Below are 19450 nucleotides of genomic sequence, written 5' to 3' on the forward strand. Positions count from 1 at the left end.
TTAGTTTTGAAGCTTTAAACGATGCACGGCAAAGTTTTCACGGGTTCTTTCCAAAACTGGATAAAGATTTTCGTGGGATTCAGAGGAAGGAAATAAGTTGACAATAAAAGACATTTCTGTGTAGTTACAGACGGGCTAGTTTGGCTTTTTCAAAAACTTCCTTTATAAAAACACTAATAGATCTGCGATCTAGGGTACTTTCCGGGGTCCCCCCCCCCCATTTCTCCCCGCTTTTCTGTTTTCTAAATCGCCCGTGAAGCCCTGCCTTGACGCAGCTAGGTTTCCAGTCTGCGGCCGCGGGAAACTAATCCGGCAGGAACAGTGAGAAAGCTCCAGAGCGGCCTTGATCCGAGCGCCGATACCTTTCAGCCCGCGGAAAAGAAGAACCTGCGCCCAGGCCTTTCTGCTCCGCCACGCGGCGGCGGACACAACCTCGAACCGTCAGTCCACTGGGACCTGACGACCCCGGAACCCGGCTCCCCGGGCATGGGTTTAGCGGAGCATAATAGCTGCCGTACCACCTCGCCGCGAGGCCCGGTGGAGAGGCGGAAATTGAAGGTGCTGACGCAGCTGGGGGAACTTTGCATCCATGGCACCTTCCTGTCCTCGACTCCGCCCCCGCCAGAGGGGCTCGGCTCCGGAATTCAAGATGGAGTCGCTGAGTCGAGCTGGGCAAGAGATGAGCCTAGCGGCCCTGAAGCAACACGACCCCTACATCACCAGCATCGCAGACCTCACGGGCCAGGTCGCACTGTACACCTTCTGCCCCAAGGCCAACCAGTGGGTGAGTGCAGCTAGGCCGCTGAAGTCGCTCTCCCGGCCGCCTCCTCTTAAAGGGGCCGCGCCGACCGACCTGGGTAGGGGGGCGATGCGGGAGGCCAGAGTGGCGGAGGCAAGGCCAGCGACTGGAGGAGAGCCTGGCCGGCGCCTGAGAGGTGTCGGCGCCGCTGGGGATTGGGTGAGAGGAGAGAGGGAAGTAGGTCCAGACATCCGGGGGGAAAGCTGATAGGGGGGAGGGTTGAAGAAGGATCAGTCCCCAGGGGTCCAGTTCGAGGATGTGGGCGACCTCCCTTCTTTGCAGGTGTGTTGGAGGATACGAGACCGATGGAGTCAGAAAGATACCTCTAAGATTGTCTGAAGCGTTGAGAGTTGTTAGATAAATTATATATACATAATCTATAAAGTAAACACTCCTCTCCCCCCAACAGATAGATAAATCAGAACCCCTTTCGCAGAGGTTATTAGGATTTAAAGCTTGAAATCCAATTAGTTTCAGTTCTTGGAAAGGCGAGAGGGTGGGGATAAGTCCCGCATTTATCAAACTACACTGTTTCCAGAGTTTGGAAAAGATTTCGAGACACTTAGGAAAAGGGCTTGCATGTTAATTTCGTTACCTTGAAACCTTTGGATAAGAGACCCCGTGTTTGTTTCATCTATGCTGCTGGTGATGTCACCTCCGAATGCTCTCATCAAACTAAGTACTTTTTGCATTTTTTTGCACGAGATAGGTTGCAAAAAGTTACATTCAGTTAGTTTACTGATTTGTTAGCTGGTTTGAAGCTTCGGTTGTTTACATGACAGAATTTCGAGACTTCCCTGGCGGTCCAGTGGTTAGGACTCCCCGCTTCTACTGCAGGGGGCAAGAGTTCGATCCTTGGTCAGGGAACTAAGATCTAACAAGCCACGCAAGTGGCTAAATAAAATATACATAAATAAACGTAACATCATTTCCCTTAAAAATATGAATCTAATTGATTGACTCATTTAGTTATATAGGCTTTATTTAGAAAGTAATCTGTAAATGTCTGTTGGATTGAATTAATAAATGATTCACGTTCACGTTTCAATAAGGATTGAAGTCCTTGTACTAACAAACGGAAAGATTATTATAATATATCCTTTACAACATAATGCAGATACATGGGTTACATTTAATCATTAATTTTGTGAAAAATCATTTCGCATTTATAAACAGTTAAATCAGATGTGGAGAGTTTTCAAAGTCATCTTGTTATACTTTGTATCTGCTTTCCTTCACTTTGTATCTGCTTTCCTCCACCTCCTGGAATAGAAGGAGGTATGGCAAGCCACACAGAACAAAATTATAGATTTTTTTTTTTAAGTGTGACTGTTTTATTAGATATTGCTTTAGTTTAAATTGTTTTGGACCATTTTTCTTTTCTTGCTGTACATAAAAATTTTTGGAATGTGGATTGCAGACAAATGGTGAATATTTGGAGCATGGGCTTATTACTGACAAGCTATTATTTCTAGTTTGTCACAGACTTCCAATATTTTGGAATTTTAATTGTGCCATTCTTCTTTAAATACAAAATACAAACTGAAATAACCTGAACTGAAAACTAAGCTGCCATTATTCATTTATATCATGGCAGTGATTTGTAACTTTACATAATTGTTTATTTGGGTAAATTTTCTTTAATTGTGAAGCAGTTGATTACCAATTTCTTATATTAAAGTTTGAAAGGCAAGAAATACGTAAGGAAAAATTCCATGATGATGTTTGAGTTAGAAATCAAGATGGTAAATATCTTTTAAAGTTCTTTTTTTCATCCCACCAAATTCAATTCTATATGACTAACATTTAAGTTTGCTAATAGTTTGCTGATTGTATTAAACTAGATCCTATCTGGACTGTGAACTGTAGACTAATTTTTTTTCTTTTTTTTTAAAACATTGTAACTGTTTAAAACCTAAATACACTTGTCACAGCAAATGAAAGATGATGAATTGTACTTTTTTAATCAAAATGTTTACTTTAAGCTAAAAAAAAAGTTTTAAATTATTTGTAAGAGCTCTAAAAATTATACTAAGTATAATTTCAGTATTCATGATTCTTCAACAAAGGTCTAAGAATAACAAACTAATTGTGTTTGACAGTAGCTCTTAACTAACCACAAAATTTGCAACTCATGAAAATATGCAAAAATCTCCCAAGTGATGAAACAGTGTCCTGTAAGATAAAATTTCTTTTTTTTTCCTCCTACTAACTTTGATAAACTTAAAAGGTGAAGTAATGACTGTGTACAGACTTTGGCTTTAAAATTAAGATATTTGGCTAAAACATTTTAGTTTTAAAAAATGAAAGCTAATTTTAGATTTTTTCCTCCTTTTAAATTTTAAAAAAGAAAAGGAAAGTTACTATAGATGCAGGCATGTTGCTGGATAACATTGCATATCAGTTAACATGCATCAGTAGACTAGAAAAGATACAAAAAAAACTGGTAACAGTAGTTTGTGGAGAGTAATTAATTTTAAAATTAATTAATTAATTTGAGAATAATTAATTTTAAAATAAATAAGTTGATCTTAAACATGAAGCACTTCTCCATTGGGACAACTTGGGGTTAGATTATGGGGAAAAAAGCTAATTGACTCATTATCTGTTACAGGAGAAGACCGATATAGAAGGGACCTTATTTGTATATCGAAGGTAAGCTTTAAAAAAAACTATTTTTTTAAAATTTGATGGTGAACAATGTCATATAGAGTGATTCAGGCCTATTGTAATTTGTCTTTGGAACCTTCCTGCTTAACCCTTCCAAGTATTCACCCATCCCTTGCTGTGAAATCTTAACCAAGTAATGTCCCTTCTTTGACAGTTCCTGTGATTCAGAATCAAACAGAACTTATTTAGGAACCTAGCAAAATAAAAAACATTTTGTAGTAATGAATGAATCTAAACAGATGCCTTTCTCCTTCCCCCCATATTAGGAAAACAGAGATATGTAACTGAGAAAAATATAATACAGGGACTAACTATTCTGTGATTACTGAACAAAAAGGTTATCTTCTAAGACTCTGGTTCTTTACCCATTCCAACTACCCAAAAGTTTTGAGTTGTGTACAATGTCTAGTAATATGTATTTGTAGTTCGAGAGTCCTTTAGAAAGTCTGGATTACTCATAACTGCACATTTTTAACTTGCAGCTTTTCTGAGAATTAATTGTCTTAAACATGATTGGTTTGTGAATTGCAGGTTTGGTTTTGTTTGGCAACTTTCTTGGCCTAAAGGCAATTGACAGGGTATGTTAGTCATTGGAGTTTCTTGTTTTCCTGGATCCCTCTTAACCCTTGCTCTGATTGGGATAGATGCCTTCTCTTGGTTTCTAAAGCTTAGGAAACTCAGTGGGATTACTGATACCTGGTTTTTTTCGTGTGTGTGTGTGTATGTGGTAAATTATTTATGGATTGCAACAAGAATTTGTCAAATATTCTTCTAAATTGTGTTGTGCACCTTTGAGATCTTGTCTAAAAAACACTGATTTTTTTCTTCCTTTTAAGTGCTTTAATGTTACTCTTTCTTTTTGACATTTTGTTCCCTGTTACTCATCTTTCTCCTTTAAAAAAAAAAAAGACCTTTACCCTTAACGTGGTAGTATTCATTACCAGTATAAATCTCTAGAAGCTCTTCAACTGTTATTAGAACCTCGGTACTTGGGAAGCACTTTCCTGGCCTTATTGTAACAGTGTGGATTCACCAATTACAGAAAATGAAATTTAGTGACTGACTTGATTCAATGAAATTTATGGAAGCTTCTACTTGTATTGATTCCAATAAAAGGAGGCCAGAGAGACTATTTCGGAAATCTGAGAACATGTTATGGATGAAATGGATAAATATATACCAGATGTCAGAATGTCCCTTTGGAGAGACCTTAGCATAGAAGAAGCCTGGATTTGGAATCAGAAAACCTAAAAGCTGAGTCCTGGTTTTTATTTGTGTGACTTTGGGTGCAGGCCTGAATCATCCTAAGCTTGTTTCCTAATCTGTAGAATAGAATTCTAAAACCTCTCCCATGTACACAGAGAAATGTGTCGTATACAAGTGAGAAGTTCCTAAAGGATTGTGTGCTGAATCACCCTGACATGGGAACCAAAGATATTTCTTCTTGTAGGATTCAAAACATTTTCTTACTAGCTCAAGTCTTTCAATAGTTCTCCCGTTTGATATAAGCAAAATCATTGTGATGGTGGGCAATAATTATTGTAACCAGTCCTGTACTATATTTAAAATAAATGATATTTTTATTGAGCATATATTCACTAAATATCTACTATATGGCTCTCTTGGTACTTATCTGAAAAAAATAAGAATCCTATTTGCATGGTACAGTTTAGTGGAGAAGGATGATAAATACAAAAAAAAGTGGTATGGAAAAAGAGAGAAGGGTTAGAGGTATTGAGCTTGGGAGCATTGGAAAGGGTAGTTCTGTGGTAGGCCTCACTGAGAATGGGACGTTTGAACGGAGGCTTGCGGAAAATGAGATAGCTAGATTTGGAGCAAGTAGCCCAGAGAGAGGTCTTTAGGTAGAAACATACCTATAGGAAGAATGGTAAGGAGTCCAGTGTGGCTGGAGCAGGAAGAACAGGGGAGAGGCACAGGAGTTGAAGTCAAGGGGGCACATATCACTTAAGGCCTTGGGTGGATGGCCTTACTTAGGACCTTGGCCTTTATTCTGAGGGACAGTCCTTGAAAGCTCCTGGGGGGGAGTGGGGGTATGATCTGACTTAAATTTTTTGTTTATGGTTTTAAGTGCTAATAATATTGTATAATGCAATATTCCATTCATTCTTTAAAATGGAACTAAAGAGTAGATAATATTTCAGCAAATTTAATGACTACTGTTTTTTTTTTTCTTCTATTAAATCTAAGGTCAGCTTCACCTTACCATGGTTTCACCATTGTGAATCGACTGAATATGCACAATCTAGTTGAACCAGTGAATAAAGATTTGGAATTTCAGCTCCATGAACCATTTCTTCTGTATAGAAATGCAAGTTGTGAGTATCTGTCTGTTAATTATAGTTCATGTGTTTGCCACTTAATTGAGGGACTTTAGTTTCTGTCAGCACAGTATTCTTGGAAATTCAGGATACAATAAAAACTATGGTCTATACTCTTGTGGTTATAAGTGAGTCTCTTGCTAAGATCAGAGCTTTTGAATTGAGCTTCTAAAATTGAAACACTTTTTTTGTATACAGTGACTTATTTTTTAGTAGTAGTTAACTATATTATTCTATATAATTGTATTACATTATACTCCTACTATTTGTTCTATGAAAATAAATTTCAGCCTTTGTTTTTGTTGTAATATGTGTTATTGGCTGCCCATGCCACTGAGCAAAAGAACTTAAAGACAGATACTGATATTTCTGTGCACAAAGAAAGGAGTGTCTTTGCCCTGATTGTGGTATTTTTCAGTCTATTTATCTAGTTGAGTGTTGGGTACAAGTGCTGGGCCAGGAGCTATTGTACTTTAATGTCAATAGTATAATAACTTTCAGGGTAGACAGGCAGTAAGTCAGCTGAGACTCGGAGGTGAGTGCGGCTGCTTGGTTGGAGAGAGAGGACTGGAACCGTTTTTGCTTCTTCCTAGTGCAGGTCCTTTCAGGCATTTTATAGACCAAAAAATGGCTGGGTGTAGTCAGCAAAGCCAGAGTGGCCTTTTTAAGAAGTAAATACTAAAAAGTACACCTGGTTCTTGTATTTCAACATGGGAATTGGAGGTATGAGTGTTTGGGAACAGCAGACAGACAATTTGTCTGGCATTGCTGATAGGAATGCTGGTAAGGGGACTGTGCTGCAGCCATCATCTGAGGAGACGGCTGGAGAGGCTTTGCTTCCAACTTAAAACATAAAAGTTTGAATCTCACTTGAGTGCGAGGTAACTAGGATTGGGGGAATGTCTTCAATATAAAATGTTTAAAAAAAAAAAAACTACTAGAAAGTATGCATCTTTTCATTCCCTGAATGCGAAGTGAGAAGTCTTTGTTGAAATTAAAAGCCCCAAATTCTTCTCCCTAGCTCACTTTTAAGCAAAATAAAATCTGTCTCTTGACTTTTCAGTAAATGGTTTGTCCAGATAATTATCTTTCTTAGTTTGAATGGATGGATTTGTTTAAACTATTATTAACAGTAAGAATTACTTCAAATAGCTGTTTTCTTTATGCTGACCATTCTGTTAAAGGGGAAATTCTGCAAAGCAGCACAGATCCAATTTTTTATTTAAGGAAAATTGGTTTAATTCTGCTTTTTATTACCTGAAAACTTAATCTAGCTATTGCCTCTAATATAAGTTTGATTAGTAAAGTAGTCAGTAGGGGAAATTATCAGAGGCCCATGGACTTAATTACCATTTAGCATAAGCCTGAAATAAATTGTATTGAACAAGTAAAGGTACCTATGAAGTTGAAGTGCAAGATAACACAAATAAAAGTGAACCATGATTAACCAAAAAGTTTTTAAGTTAATTTTATCAGAGTGTAGTTGATTTCTAGTGTTGTGTTGATTAACCAAAATTTAACCAATCGGAGCCTAAAATATCTGGAAATATTTCTATAGTCCGTGTGTGGAAGAAATGAAGGCAAACTGTAAAGAAAAAAGGCTAATGTTTTATTTTGTGAAAATCTAGCAAATTTCTCGTGTGTTACTTGGGATCAGTACTATAAGTTTTACCACACTATAGTGTCATAGATTGATTTGCTGTAATGATAAGACCTTAAATCATGAGAAGTGTTTCTTACGTTAATTAGAATATTCTTGAGGGGAACAGTGCACTAATACTTTTTATTGTAGAAAGATTTTCAACAAGAGGTTGAAACAAAGGTTTCCTTAGTTAAACATAAGACTCACTTAACCCAGATCATTCTGCTTCTCAGTTAATTGAGGCATGGAATTATTTCTTAAGGGCCTAACAGTTTCTGGTATTGCTAATAAGATATTCAGGAGCACATCAGTTTGTTTTTAAGCCAGAGACAAGCCTGAAAAGGTCAAGAACAATACTGTGGATATATTAGAAATAGTCTAGAAGAAGAGCTTGGGAAAGTATTTAGAGGCCTTTCTGTACTGGGGAGAAGTGACAGGGCCGCATAAAGTGATTTTGAGACTGTTGAAGCCTCTGCTGAGTCTGTTTTGTCTCCCTAGTCTTAAAAGTATCAAGTAGTCTTGTCAGGTCAGCAAGCTACTGAATTGTTTAGGGATTTGTTCTTTAAATAAAAAGTTAATTAGTGTCTGATGTGTATACAGGTAATTATACATGATTGTGTAGCTGTTCTTCTGTCATTTTCTCATGGGAAATACCACCAAGACACCTGACCTGTTTTATTCCAGCTACACCCTCAGATCCAGCCTCTTCCTCTTAAAGCAGTTTTTAGAGGTGATAGAATATTGAGCTATAACTTTTTCCAGGTCTAACTTTTTTTGGTGAGGGGGAGGGGGGCATGCTCTGAGTGGCTTGTAGAATCTTAGTTCTCCAATCAAGGATGGAATTCAGACCCACAGAAGTGAGAGCACAGAGTCCTAACCACTGGACTGCCAGGGAATTCCCTAGTTTTTCTTTAACACCCCACCCCACCATCCCAAGAGAAAGGTAAAATCTTACACAGCAAATGCTTGCACCTGCTAGAAGTTTAGCTTTGGTGATTCTCTTGCATCTTTTGGAAGCAGTTTATTTTTATACCTTTTGCCAGCCATAAGACCCCAATAAGGGTTGAGGATACTGCAGATTCTGTAGTTACTAAGCAAAAATATTCCCAGCACTTTATTTCTGATTCCCCACTTACAGATGAGGAAACAAGAGTCCCAGAGAAGTTAAGAAACTTGCTCAAGAGTCAACAAAGTTTATAAGTAACAGGCAGAAGTCAAATCTAGGTCTCTTGAGCTTCAAAACCAATGTTCGTTCTTCTTTGCTACAACAGTAAAATAACTTATTTCATCAGTCCACTTTCTAGAGCAGTACTGGCCTGTAGAACTCTGTGATGATGGAAATGCTCTGTATCGATACTGTCCCATATAGCAGTCACCAGTCAGCCAATGTGACTGTGGAACACTTAAAATGTGGCTGGTACAGCCAAGAAAAAACAGATTTTTTAAAGTTTATTTAATCAATTTGCATTTAAATAGCCATATGAGACTAGTGACTACCATATTGGACACCAGAGTTCTGAAGCATAGATCCATACAGAAACGTACTTGGGCAGCTGTAGATTTGTATGCCTCTCATTTAATCATTTCTTTTTAAAATTTACAAATGATTTCTAGATGCAAGGGCTGTAGAAGATATCCCTGAGGGTGGGTTTGCCATGGTAACACTCTTTGCCGTGGAGTTTGCAGAAAAGAATTCTATTCTAGGCTTTGCCATTTTCCCAACTGTAACTTTGGATAAATCACTTAAACCACTGATCTGACCTGCTTATCTTAAGGAAGCATCATATATGTAATTTGTCAGGCACTTACAAATTAAAATATTATAGACTGTGTCTCTATCTTGGACTTAAACCAAGTGGTCTTATCACTGAAAGATCTTAAAGACTTTATTATCCAGGTCCCTTAATGAGTTGTATATTAGTAAGTTAAGAAGATATCAGCCCATCATCCTAGGGAGGTGATAGGCAAGCTTATCTACCTCAATCTGTGCTATGAACTAGAGGGAAGATTTCTCCCCTGAAAATTGTAGCCAGAGCCCTCTCTCATATCTCAGATTTGAGGTTCAAGTTATAATACTCATTTGGTGTAATTTCTTACCCAGGCCAAAAAATTAACATAAAATTGATTCTCACCTGTTGAATACTCTAGAACACTTGGCAAAAGCAAATGCAGAACTTTTTTCGAGAGAATATTCTTAATCAAGACTGCCACAGGATCTTACTGGTAAGCCTCATGGTCCAAAAATCACAATATATGCAAAGACATAATTCATAGTCAGTAAAGCATATGGAAAACAAACAGCCAGCCCTTCCCAGAAATTTTAATTATATCATCAAATTTTATCATTATCATCAAATTTTATCATTTGGTTAATGATATGATCAGTTAGAGACTTTAATGGATAGGAATATCAGATGTAGATTATAAAATAAAGTGACAGGTAGATTTGAAAAATAGCTAAGTAAAACTTTCTAGAAATTAAAATTTTAGTTGTTGAAGTAAACTCTCTACCTGATTTAACAGTTAATTTATAAAGACTGAAAAGAGAATTGGGTACCTGGAAGAGACATCTGAGGAAATTATCCAGAATGCAGTCCAGAAAGGGGAAAAATGAAAAATTTAACAGAGAACAAAGGGTTGGAAAGTCTTAGAAAGTTTAACATATGACAGAGAAGAATTTCAGAATGATAAAATATGTGAAGGGGGAATTTTTTTTTTTTTAGAGGGAATATTTGAGATTATAACTGAGAATTTTCCAGAATCCATGAAAGACATAAGTCTTGGATTTAGGCAAAAAAATAAGGCCCCAAGCAGAATAAATAGAAATAAATACAGACTTGGACACATGGCAAAATAAATACAGACCTGGATCAAAGGCAAAGACGTAAGCAGCCAAAGCTGCTTGAGATTTATTATTTAGGAAGAGCATCAGTTAGACTGACAGCATATTTAATTTCAGCTACTGAGTTTAGAAGACAAAGGAATTTTATTTTCAGAGTACTGAGGAAAAAACAACCATCTATTTAGTAATTCAAGAGAGCAAACTAAGAAATTTTTCAACAAAAACAGAAGTTAACTCCCGCAGACCTTTGTCTTATGTGCTTCCAAAGCAGTACGGTATGGTAGCTGTTGAACCCGTGAAATGTGCCTAGTACAACTCTGTTTTTAACTATAAGTTCTTAATTTATTTTAGTTAATTTATTTTTACCAGTGCAGCTCTAAAGGCTGTAGTTCAGAAAGAAGGAAATTGAATACAGAAGTAAGTAGGTTTAAGCAACAGTAAAACAAAATAAGCCTTGACTGTATAAAAAAATAAAATGCCTAGCTTGAGTAGAGGTACTAAAAAGGTAAAGCAAAAATACCAGACAGCAATAATATAAGATAAAAACTTTCCAAATCAAAAAATTATGAAGACTGAGGTGAAGGTAAATAAATTGATGACCAATAGACTTGTAAGTCAAGCTATGTTTTGATCAAAAGATTCAGGGTAATCACTGCAGAACAGAAATAGGATGTCTTAATTTTAAACCAGTACAAATTGAGATAGGAAAAAAGTAAATAGAAACTATGGCAAATAGCACAGTTCTAATAAAATGGCAGAAATAAATAAACCAGTAATTAAAACAAATGTTAAGTGAACTATACTTGCCAGTTAAAAGAGATTCTGAGATTGGATAAAGATACAGAATTTGCCAATAATGCTGTTTTCAAAAAGCTTAAAACGCCAAAGCCAGGAAGAGTTGAAAGTAAAAGGATAGGATGATATATGTCAGGTAACTATTAGCCAAACAAGACTGATGTAGCTGTGTTAATCACATGTCATAGAATCTGAGGTAGGAAACATCAGGAATAAAAGTTATCCCATAATGACAAAAGAAGTAAATCGCCTACAAGAAAAAACAGTTCTAAATTGATGTGTACCTTGTATTTGTCGGCATTACATGTCAAATGTTTAAAATCCCTAATTATAGTGGGAAATATAAACAGACCACCTCAGTAATTGACAGATAAGGCAGATAATTTAGTAAGGTTATGGGATATTTAAACAACACAGTTAGACTTGGTCTAATGGACAAAGGAAAAAACCCTGCTTCTAGCAGTTCAAAAATTTGCATTTTTTTCAAGTATGTATAGAATTTTTATTAAAATTATCATACATAGGTAGGAATTGCAATAGAGCAGATCAGCAAAACAAAAGCTCTCCTCTATGACCTGATTGATCCAACAGCAAAAAGAGAAGGAGAGACATAAATGGCAATATTAGGAATAATATATACTATGTGTATATATATATAGCAACTAAGGATAGAGAATAAAATAAGAAACCACTGTAAAGAACTTTTTGCATAGAAGTTTAAAATTTGGATTATATAGACAGTTTCCTGGGAAAAAAAACAATGTAACAAAACTTAGAAATAAATGGATTCAATGAAATAATTGGGCCAGTAGTTTTAAATTCCTTTCCATCTCGTCTAAAAAGAATGCTGAGAAGAATGTTTTCTCCAGTTCAGTAAGTGGTACTGAAGTAGTTGTCCATATAGCAGCGGGCCTCTGAAAAAGTAACTATACTATCTTCACATTTCTGATCTTACCATGGAAACACTTATCTCCATAGAAAGGAAATCGTGCTTCATACTATCCACTATTCCTTCAAGCATTTGGTGAGCACTGGCTACAAGCAACAAAACCTCACTAAGTATGTTTGTCTTAGAAGGTGCTTTCCCCCAAGATCAGTGTCAGGGTACTTTCATTTTCTTTTCTGTGGGTATGTCTCAGGGTTAACATGGTAACCTGGAATTTGTTGTACATATATGTATATGTACTTGTGACTTAATTGTGAGATGTCAAGTCTAACATGCACACAGAGTAAAATAATCACTTCTCTTTTGGCTAAAACCACCATCACACACTTGTCTAAGGACAGAATTAAGTTTGATGTGAAAAGAGAGGGTACCTTAAGGCATAGACACCCTGTAACCAGCTTAACAGCGACAGCAGGTCACCACACCGGAACAATTGAAAATAAAAATCTTATTACTGTTTAATATTTTGAAAGAACTTACCTCCAAAAATCTGTGCGAAGTACCCCTTCGTTTCCGCTTCACTTGTCACTTTTCCTTTATATCGAGCATCAGTCTCTTGATATAGAGCATTTTTAATTAAAATTAGATCACTAGAAAACGCAGGGAGATTCATTTCCATAGCTTTGAAAATGGAGCTGCCAAATGGTAAGTTTTATTAGAAGAAATACTGTAGTGTGTACGTGTGTTTTTCTTGCTCTCTGTCCTTTCTCAGTTCAAGGGCACGAGCAGTAGAGATGCCAGGTGGCTGTTGGCATTTGGTGCAAATCTTCAAACTTAAAGCACAATACAGGAAATTTCCTTGCAAGAGTAGTTTTACAGTTTGGCAACTCAAAAAATGTGAGTTCTACCACCAGGCTAAAAGAAGACTTTATGAACAGTTTCTAAAGTTCCACAGTCCATACTTTGTGATCTTTGAATCCAGTACACACTGCTTCTTACGTAGCCTGAAAAGAGGCAGGCAGTCTTCCCCCATCAGCAGCAGCTGCTGTGGCTGGTATGATTCTGCAATCAGCGTAAGAGGAAGAAATCTTTGGCGCTGCATTCGTCTGGCCTTCTGAACCAAGATAAAGGAAGAGCCTTGCTGTTGTCACATAACGTAGACTGAAGAGGTAAAACACCATGAAAACAGTGACTTAGACTCCAAGGTTGATCTGGTGACGCTGTTAGGTCAGACATATCAAAAATCTTGAATGCTTCCTAGCTGTTACAGGTCACTACGTAGTGTTCTAGTAGAGCCTCCATCGGGTACCTTCTTGTTAACTTGAGTCCATGAACAGTTGAGAATTTCCAAAGCAGGTTCTTTTCATTATGCCCAATTACTGGCTTCCCCCTCCCCCCAGTAGTGTTTTCAGGTGAAAGCAATTTTTATAATTTATTATTATTTCAATTGTAAAGATGTTAAAAGTTGACCATGTATCCTCTATTCATGGCAAGTGCTATGCGGCAATAGTGACGATAAATCCTGAAAGCAGAGGTGAAATCCTAGTATGATTCACTGTTTTATTCAGGGTTACCCATCATTACAGAGTAAAAAGTTTATAAATAGGAATCATCACTTGTGATATTCTTGGGTTTATTTTCCTAGTCCCCCAAAAAGTTTAGTGGTCATTTCATATGGCTGAATCCTATACTGAAATTACAGTTAAAACGAACTGTGGAAGCAGTGTTGCTGGTAAATATTTTTGGACTTGATTTAGAGAAGGGTACCAAATTTAAAAATAAACTAAAGAGCTTGCAGAATAGCATTTTTAATTTCCTGGAAGAAGTCTTTTAATCAATGTTTACTAAGTGGACATAATTTAAATTTTAGAAAGTGGGCTCTTTTTCTGCCATGTTAGTGTTCAGTGGTGTTTAAGTATGTCTACTCTTTGGCCTCAAAAAGTTAAGCTGCTGCTACAACCCAGTTATACTTAGCAGCCTTACTTACAGATTGACAGCATTTCCTCACCTGCCTGTTTGCCACCTACCACACTGTTGTGTTGTGATCCCAGGTCCAGCAGTCTTTGACTCTGTAACTTTTCACCTGTATGTGTGTATTCTAACCTCCACCCCAGAGACTTTCTCTTCTGTCTCTTTCCCAACCTTTTGATATTGCTATGGAGCCACCAGCCTTATTCTTGTCTTAAAGGAAATGATCTGTCAAAGCATTTGTTTTTTCACTTGTCAGGGCATGCTTATGTATATGTCATCTATTCTGTTCTTACAGTCCTTTTGTAATCAGAAGAGTCTTCCTTATTCCAGAGTAAATATTTCTGGTTATGTTCAAAGTACATTTTGTTGTGTTTGTTTTCCTGGTCTAGAGGATCTTTGTTGGTTCCATCTTCAGAAATGTTGTGTGAGTCCTAACACCATTGCCAACAGCTTTATCAAACCCCCTTGTCAGCTTGGCAGCATACTGAGAAAATCTCCAGCCTCCTCAGATCCTTTTAGAAAGTAGGTCAGATCTAACTAATAAATGAATCAAAAAGACGACACGTGCATGAAAGTGGCCCCCAGCTCTGTTTTAGTGACATTTTACCAGATTGCTAGAAGTCTCAAGGGATTTTATAAGGGCTCCAGATTTATTTGGATTTTCTTGACCTCGTGTGTGTCATACACCACTCCTGAGGAGAAGCAGAATGAGGTATGACATCAGATCATAATTGGCTGCTGAATCTTCAAACAGGACTCTCCAGGGAAACAGATGACTTGCCCTTCAGCCTTTGAAAATTTCTCAGCGTTAAATAATCCAACAACTTTGATCTTTGTCAGTTGCACTTTTCATACGTTCAGAAGATGAGGGCTGTCATTTGAGAAGCAAGGGAAACAGTTAATTTTGAATATGCTTTTCTGTATTTTGATATTTTTTATGGAAGTACAATGTAAAGGTATTTAAATGTCCTGTCACACCCCCTAACTCTTCAGTGACAGCATGACTAATTGGGACCATGGTTAACAGCCATGATATGTGGTGGGTGTCCAGTAACTGAATAATTGGCTTTCATCTTCAGAAAAGCCACTTACAAAACATGATGCCATTATTATTTACCATAGCAAAATTATACTGTATTGCCAAACGTCTAAATCCTCTGTGGCATAATTAATCAAGGAAAATTATATCAGAATGTTTTAGCAAGCAGATGGTTGGCAGAATATGTTGGGCCTTACAATGTAAGTTCCCTTGAGGGAAGAGTACTTAGCTTTGGTGTGGAGACAAGGTCTTCCATGGTTTTAGCTATCTGGTGAACTTGTCTGTGTTTGCTCACAGTGACGGTGACAGGCTCAGCGGCAGCTCCCTGGGCCTCCTTGCCAGTTGCATGCACTGAGCATCTGATATGTTGGCAGACAGGGCTGATTGTTGGATGCGTGTCCGCACCTCTGCATGTCTGCTTTTGGCAGAATTGAGTGTTACTCTTATCCTTTACCCATTAAGCTATCATTATGGCTTCCTTATCTCTGTTTCTTCTGCAGCATGCCTTTGAAAGTGTTTGACTCTTTTTTAGCAGTGTATTTGATAATGCACAAATGTGGAAAATGTGCATATTATTTCTAATATAGTGTATTTCTTCAAAGGAAAGAGAGTGGGACTTTAGGTAAAGATTTGTCAGAGTAAGTCGACAGATCTGGTGGACTTATTTTGATTATTGATATGGAATTCTTTCCTAAGAGTTTGGTTTACAAACCCCTCTATGAAAACTTAAATGCCTCTGCTTAGCCCCCTCAAAATGTTGTGTGTTCCTCTCTGAGCCTGATGTATTGCATATCATCCTTCTGTCCATTAGAGAAAAATTGGTGTCTTTTGTATTTGGTCTCTTGTGTTTTGTGTGTTCTTAGCCGGGTCAGAAGAGGCATATTAGAGAAAGATGATTGTGTGTAATTGCCATAAATGGAGTCTTTTCAGAGCCCCAATCCGATTTACTAGGGGTCAGCAAAGAGTTTTAAGACTTGAAATCCACAGAAGGCGTAACTCATAAATTGGACTTTGTCAAAATTAAAACTTTTGCTCTAGAGGGGTCTTATGAAGACGATGAGAAAAAAAAAGCTATTGACAAAAGAGAAAATATTTTCAAACCACGTCTGACAAAGAATTGGTTTCTTAAATATATGAAGAATTCTCAAGTTTAGAAAACAATGCATTGGGGCAAAAGATATGAATAGACATTTGATTAAAGAGGATATATAGAAAAAAATTTTTAAAATTAAAAAAAAAATAAATAGGATATATAGATGACAAGCACATGAAAAGACATTCTGTGTTATTAGCCACTAGGGAAATGTAAATTAAAACCGCCATGAGATACCACTACACACCTATCAGAGTGCGTAAAATTAAAAATAGAACAGCAAATGCTGGCAAGGACACAGAGAGACACTGTTGGCAGGAGTATAAAACTGGAAAACAGTGTAACAGTTTTTTTTTAAACGTGCAACTACTGTGACTCAGTAACTATACTTTTGGGCATTTAACCCTGAAAAATGAAAACTTAGGTTCACAAAAACCTATGCACAAACATAGCAGCCTTACGCATAACAGCCCCAAAGTGGAAACAGTGCAGTTGACCTTCAGTGGATAAATGGTTAAATAAACTGGTACATCCAGACCAAGAAATACTACTCAGCAAAAAATAGGAAACTGTTGATGCAAGTGACAACTTTAGATGAATATTCAGAGAGTGACATTGAGTCAGAAAAGTCAGTCTCAAGAAGTTGCAGCCTCTGTGATTCCATTTGTAATACATTTCTCGAAATGGCAACATTATAGTATAGAAATAGAGAGATCAGGGTGTTTGCCAGGGGTCAGAGATGGGGAGGGGTACCAAGGGAGATGGGTGTGGCCATAAAAGGGCAACAGGGATCTCTATGGCAATAGAAATGTTCTGTATCTTGATTGTATCCATGTCAATAGTCTGGCTGTAATATTATGTTATAGTTTTACAAAATGTTACTGTTGGAGGAAATAAAGGGCACACAGCATCTTTGTTTATTTTTTACAATATGCATGAAGTTACAATTGCTTCAAAACTGAAAGTTTAATTTAAAAAAATAAAAGCATACCTACCCTTCTTGTGCCAGAGTCATATGAAATGGAATGGAGCCTGGGATATGCAATGTCAGTGCGGGTACACCTGGTAGCGGTGAGCCGTGCCTGTCCGTGTGTTTACTTTGACTTGGGCTTTTAGCGTTTGTAGTCTTAGTTCAGTCTGGTCACTCAGTCGGGTCCGACTCTTTGTGACCCCATGGGCTCCAGGGCCCCAGGGACCCCATGGGCTCCAGGCACACCAGGCCTCCCTGTCCATCACCAGCTCCCGGAGTTTACTCAAATTCATGTCCATTGAGTTGGTGATGCCATCCAGCCATCTCATCTTCTGTCGTCCCCTTCTCCTGCCTTCAGTCTTTCGCAGCATCAGGGTCTTTTCCAATGAGTCAGCTCTTTGCATCAGGTGGCTGAAGTATGGAGTTTCAGCTCCGATATCAGTCCTTCCAATGAACACTCAGGACTGATCTCCTTTAGGATGAACTGGCTTGATCTCCTTGCAGTCCAAGGGACTCTCAAGAGTCTTTTCCAACACCACAGTTCAAAAGCATTAATTCTCCTGCGCTCAGCTTTCTTTATAGTCCAACACTCACATCCATACATGACTACTGGAAAAACCATAGCCTTGACTAGACGGAATTTTGTTGGCAGGGTAATGTCTCTGCTTTTTAATATGCTGTCTAGGTTGGTCGTAACTTTCCTTCCAAGGAGTAAGCGTGCATCTTTTAATGTCATGGCTGCAGTCACCGTCTGCAGTGATTTTGGAGCCCAAGAAGATAAAGTCTGCCGCTGTTTCCACTGTTTCCCCATCTATCTGCCATGAAGTGATGGGACTGGATGCCATGATCTTGGTTTTCTGAATGTTGAGCTTTAAGCCAACTTTTTCACTCTCCTCTTTCACTTTCATCAAGAGGCTCTTTAGTTCTTCTTCACTTTCTGCCATAAGGGTGGTGTCATCTGCACATCTGAGGTTATTGATATTTCTCCCAGCAATCTTGATTCCAGCTTGTGCTTCATCCAGCCCAGCATTTTGCATGATGTACTCTGCATATAAGTTAAATAAGCAGGGTGACAATGTATAGCCTTGACGTACTCCTTTTCCTGTTTGGAATCGGTCTGTTGTTCCATGTCCAGTTCTAACTGTTGCTTCCTGAACTGCATACAGGTTTCTCAAGAGGCAGGTCAGGTGGTCTGGTATTCCCATCTGTTTCAGAATTTTCCAGTTTGTGATGATCCACACAGTCAAAGGCTTTGCATAGTCATTAAAGCACAAATAGATGTTTTTCTGGCACTTTCTTGCTTTTTTGATGATCCAGTGGATGTTGGCAATTTGCTCTCTGGTTCCTCTGCCTTTTCTAAATCCAGCTTGAACATCTGGAAGTTCACAGTTCACATACTGCTGAAGCCTGGCTTGGAGAATTTTGAGTATTACTTTACTAGCGTGTGAGATGAGTGCAATTGTGTCTTAGTTTGAGCATCCTTTGGCATTTCCTTTCTTTGGGTTTGGAATGAAAACTGACCTTTTCCAGTCCTGTGGCCACTGCTGAGTTTTCCAAATTTGCTGACATATTGAATGCAGCACTTTCACAGCATCATCTTTTAGGATTTGAAATAGCTCAACTGGAACTCCATCACCTCCACTAGCTTTGTCCGTAGTGATGCTTCCTAAGGCCCACTTGACTTCACATTCCAGGATGTCTGGCTCTAGGTGAGTGATCACACCATCGTGATTATCTGGGTCATGAAGATCTTTTTTGTACAGGTCTTCTGTGAGTTCTTGCCACCTCTTCTTAATATCTTCTGCTTCTGTTAGGTCCATACCATTTCTGTCCTTTATTGAGCCCATCTTGGCATGAAATGTTCCCTTGGGTCTCTGATTTTCTTGAAGAGATCTCTAGTCTTTCCCATTCTATTGTTTTCCTTTTATTTCTTTGCACTGATCACTGAGGGAGGCTTTCTTCTCTCTCCTTGCTGCTATTTGGAACTCTGCATTCAAATGGGTATATCTTTCCTTTTCTCCTTTGCTTTTTGCTTCTCATCTTTTCACAGCTATTTTAGATGCTGTTTTGCATCTGTTTTTCTTGGGGATGGTCTTGATCCCTGCCTCCTGTACAGTGTCATGAACCTCTGTCCATAGTTCATCAGGCACTCTGTCTATCAGATCTAGTCCCTTAAATCTATTTCTCACTTACACTGTATAATCGTAAGGGATTTGATTTAGGTCACACCTGAATGCTCTAGTGGTTTTCCCTACTTTTCTTCAATTTAAGTCTGAATTTGGCAATAAGGATCTTCCTTATGCAAGAAGTATTTATATGTAAAACACAGGCAATCTAGCCAAAATTGTATAGTAGCTATAAATGGAAATAACCTTTAAAATTGTATAAAAAGCTAAAAGTAAAA

The 19450-nt window shown here is 37.9% G+C and overlaps 1 protein-coding gene across 2 annotated transcripts in view; it reads left to right on the forward strand.

Annotated features, from left to right (window-relative positions):
• Positions 1-567: 567 nt before the first annotated feature.
• DCP1A (decapping mRNA 1A) overlaps positions 568-19450 on the forward strand; it is a 42536-nt gene continuing 23653 nt past the window's right edge. Inside the window, exons 1-3 of one of the 2 annotated variants that reach the window (XM_043885252.1) lie at positions 568-784; positions 3414-3454; positions 5678-5805. In XM_043885252.1, coding sequence (XP_043741187.1) covers positions 590-784; positions 3414-3454; positions 5678-5805 — 364 coding nt within the window. In that variant the 5' untranslated portion in view covers positions 568-589. The remainder of the gene's footprint in view (positions 785-3413; positions 3455-5677; positions 5806-19450) is intronic. The other variant, XM_043885253.1, reaches the window with a different exon arrangement.

Source organism: Cervus elaphus, chromosome 24 (assembly GCF_910594005.1).
Source record: "Cervus elaphus chromosome 24, mCerEla1.1, whole genome shotgun sequence".
Taxonomy (NCBI): domain Eukaryota; kingdom Metazoa; phylum Chordata; class Mammalia; order Artiodactyla; family Cervidae; genus Cervus; species Cervus elaphus.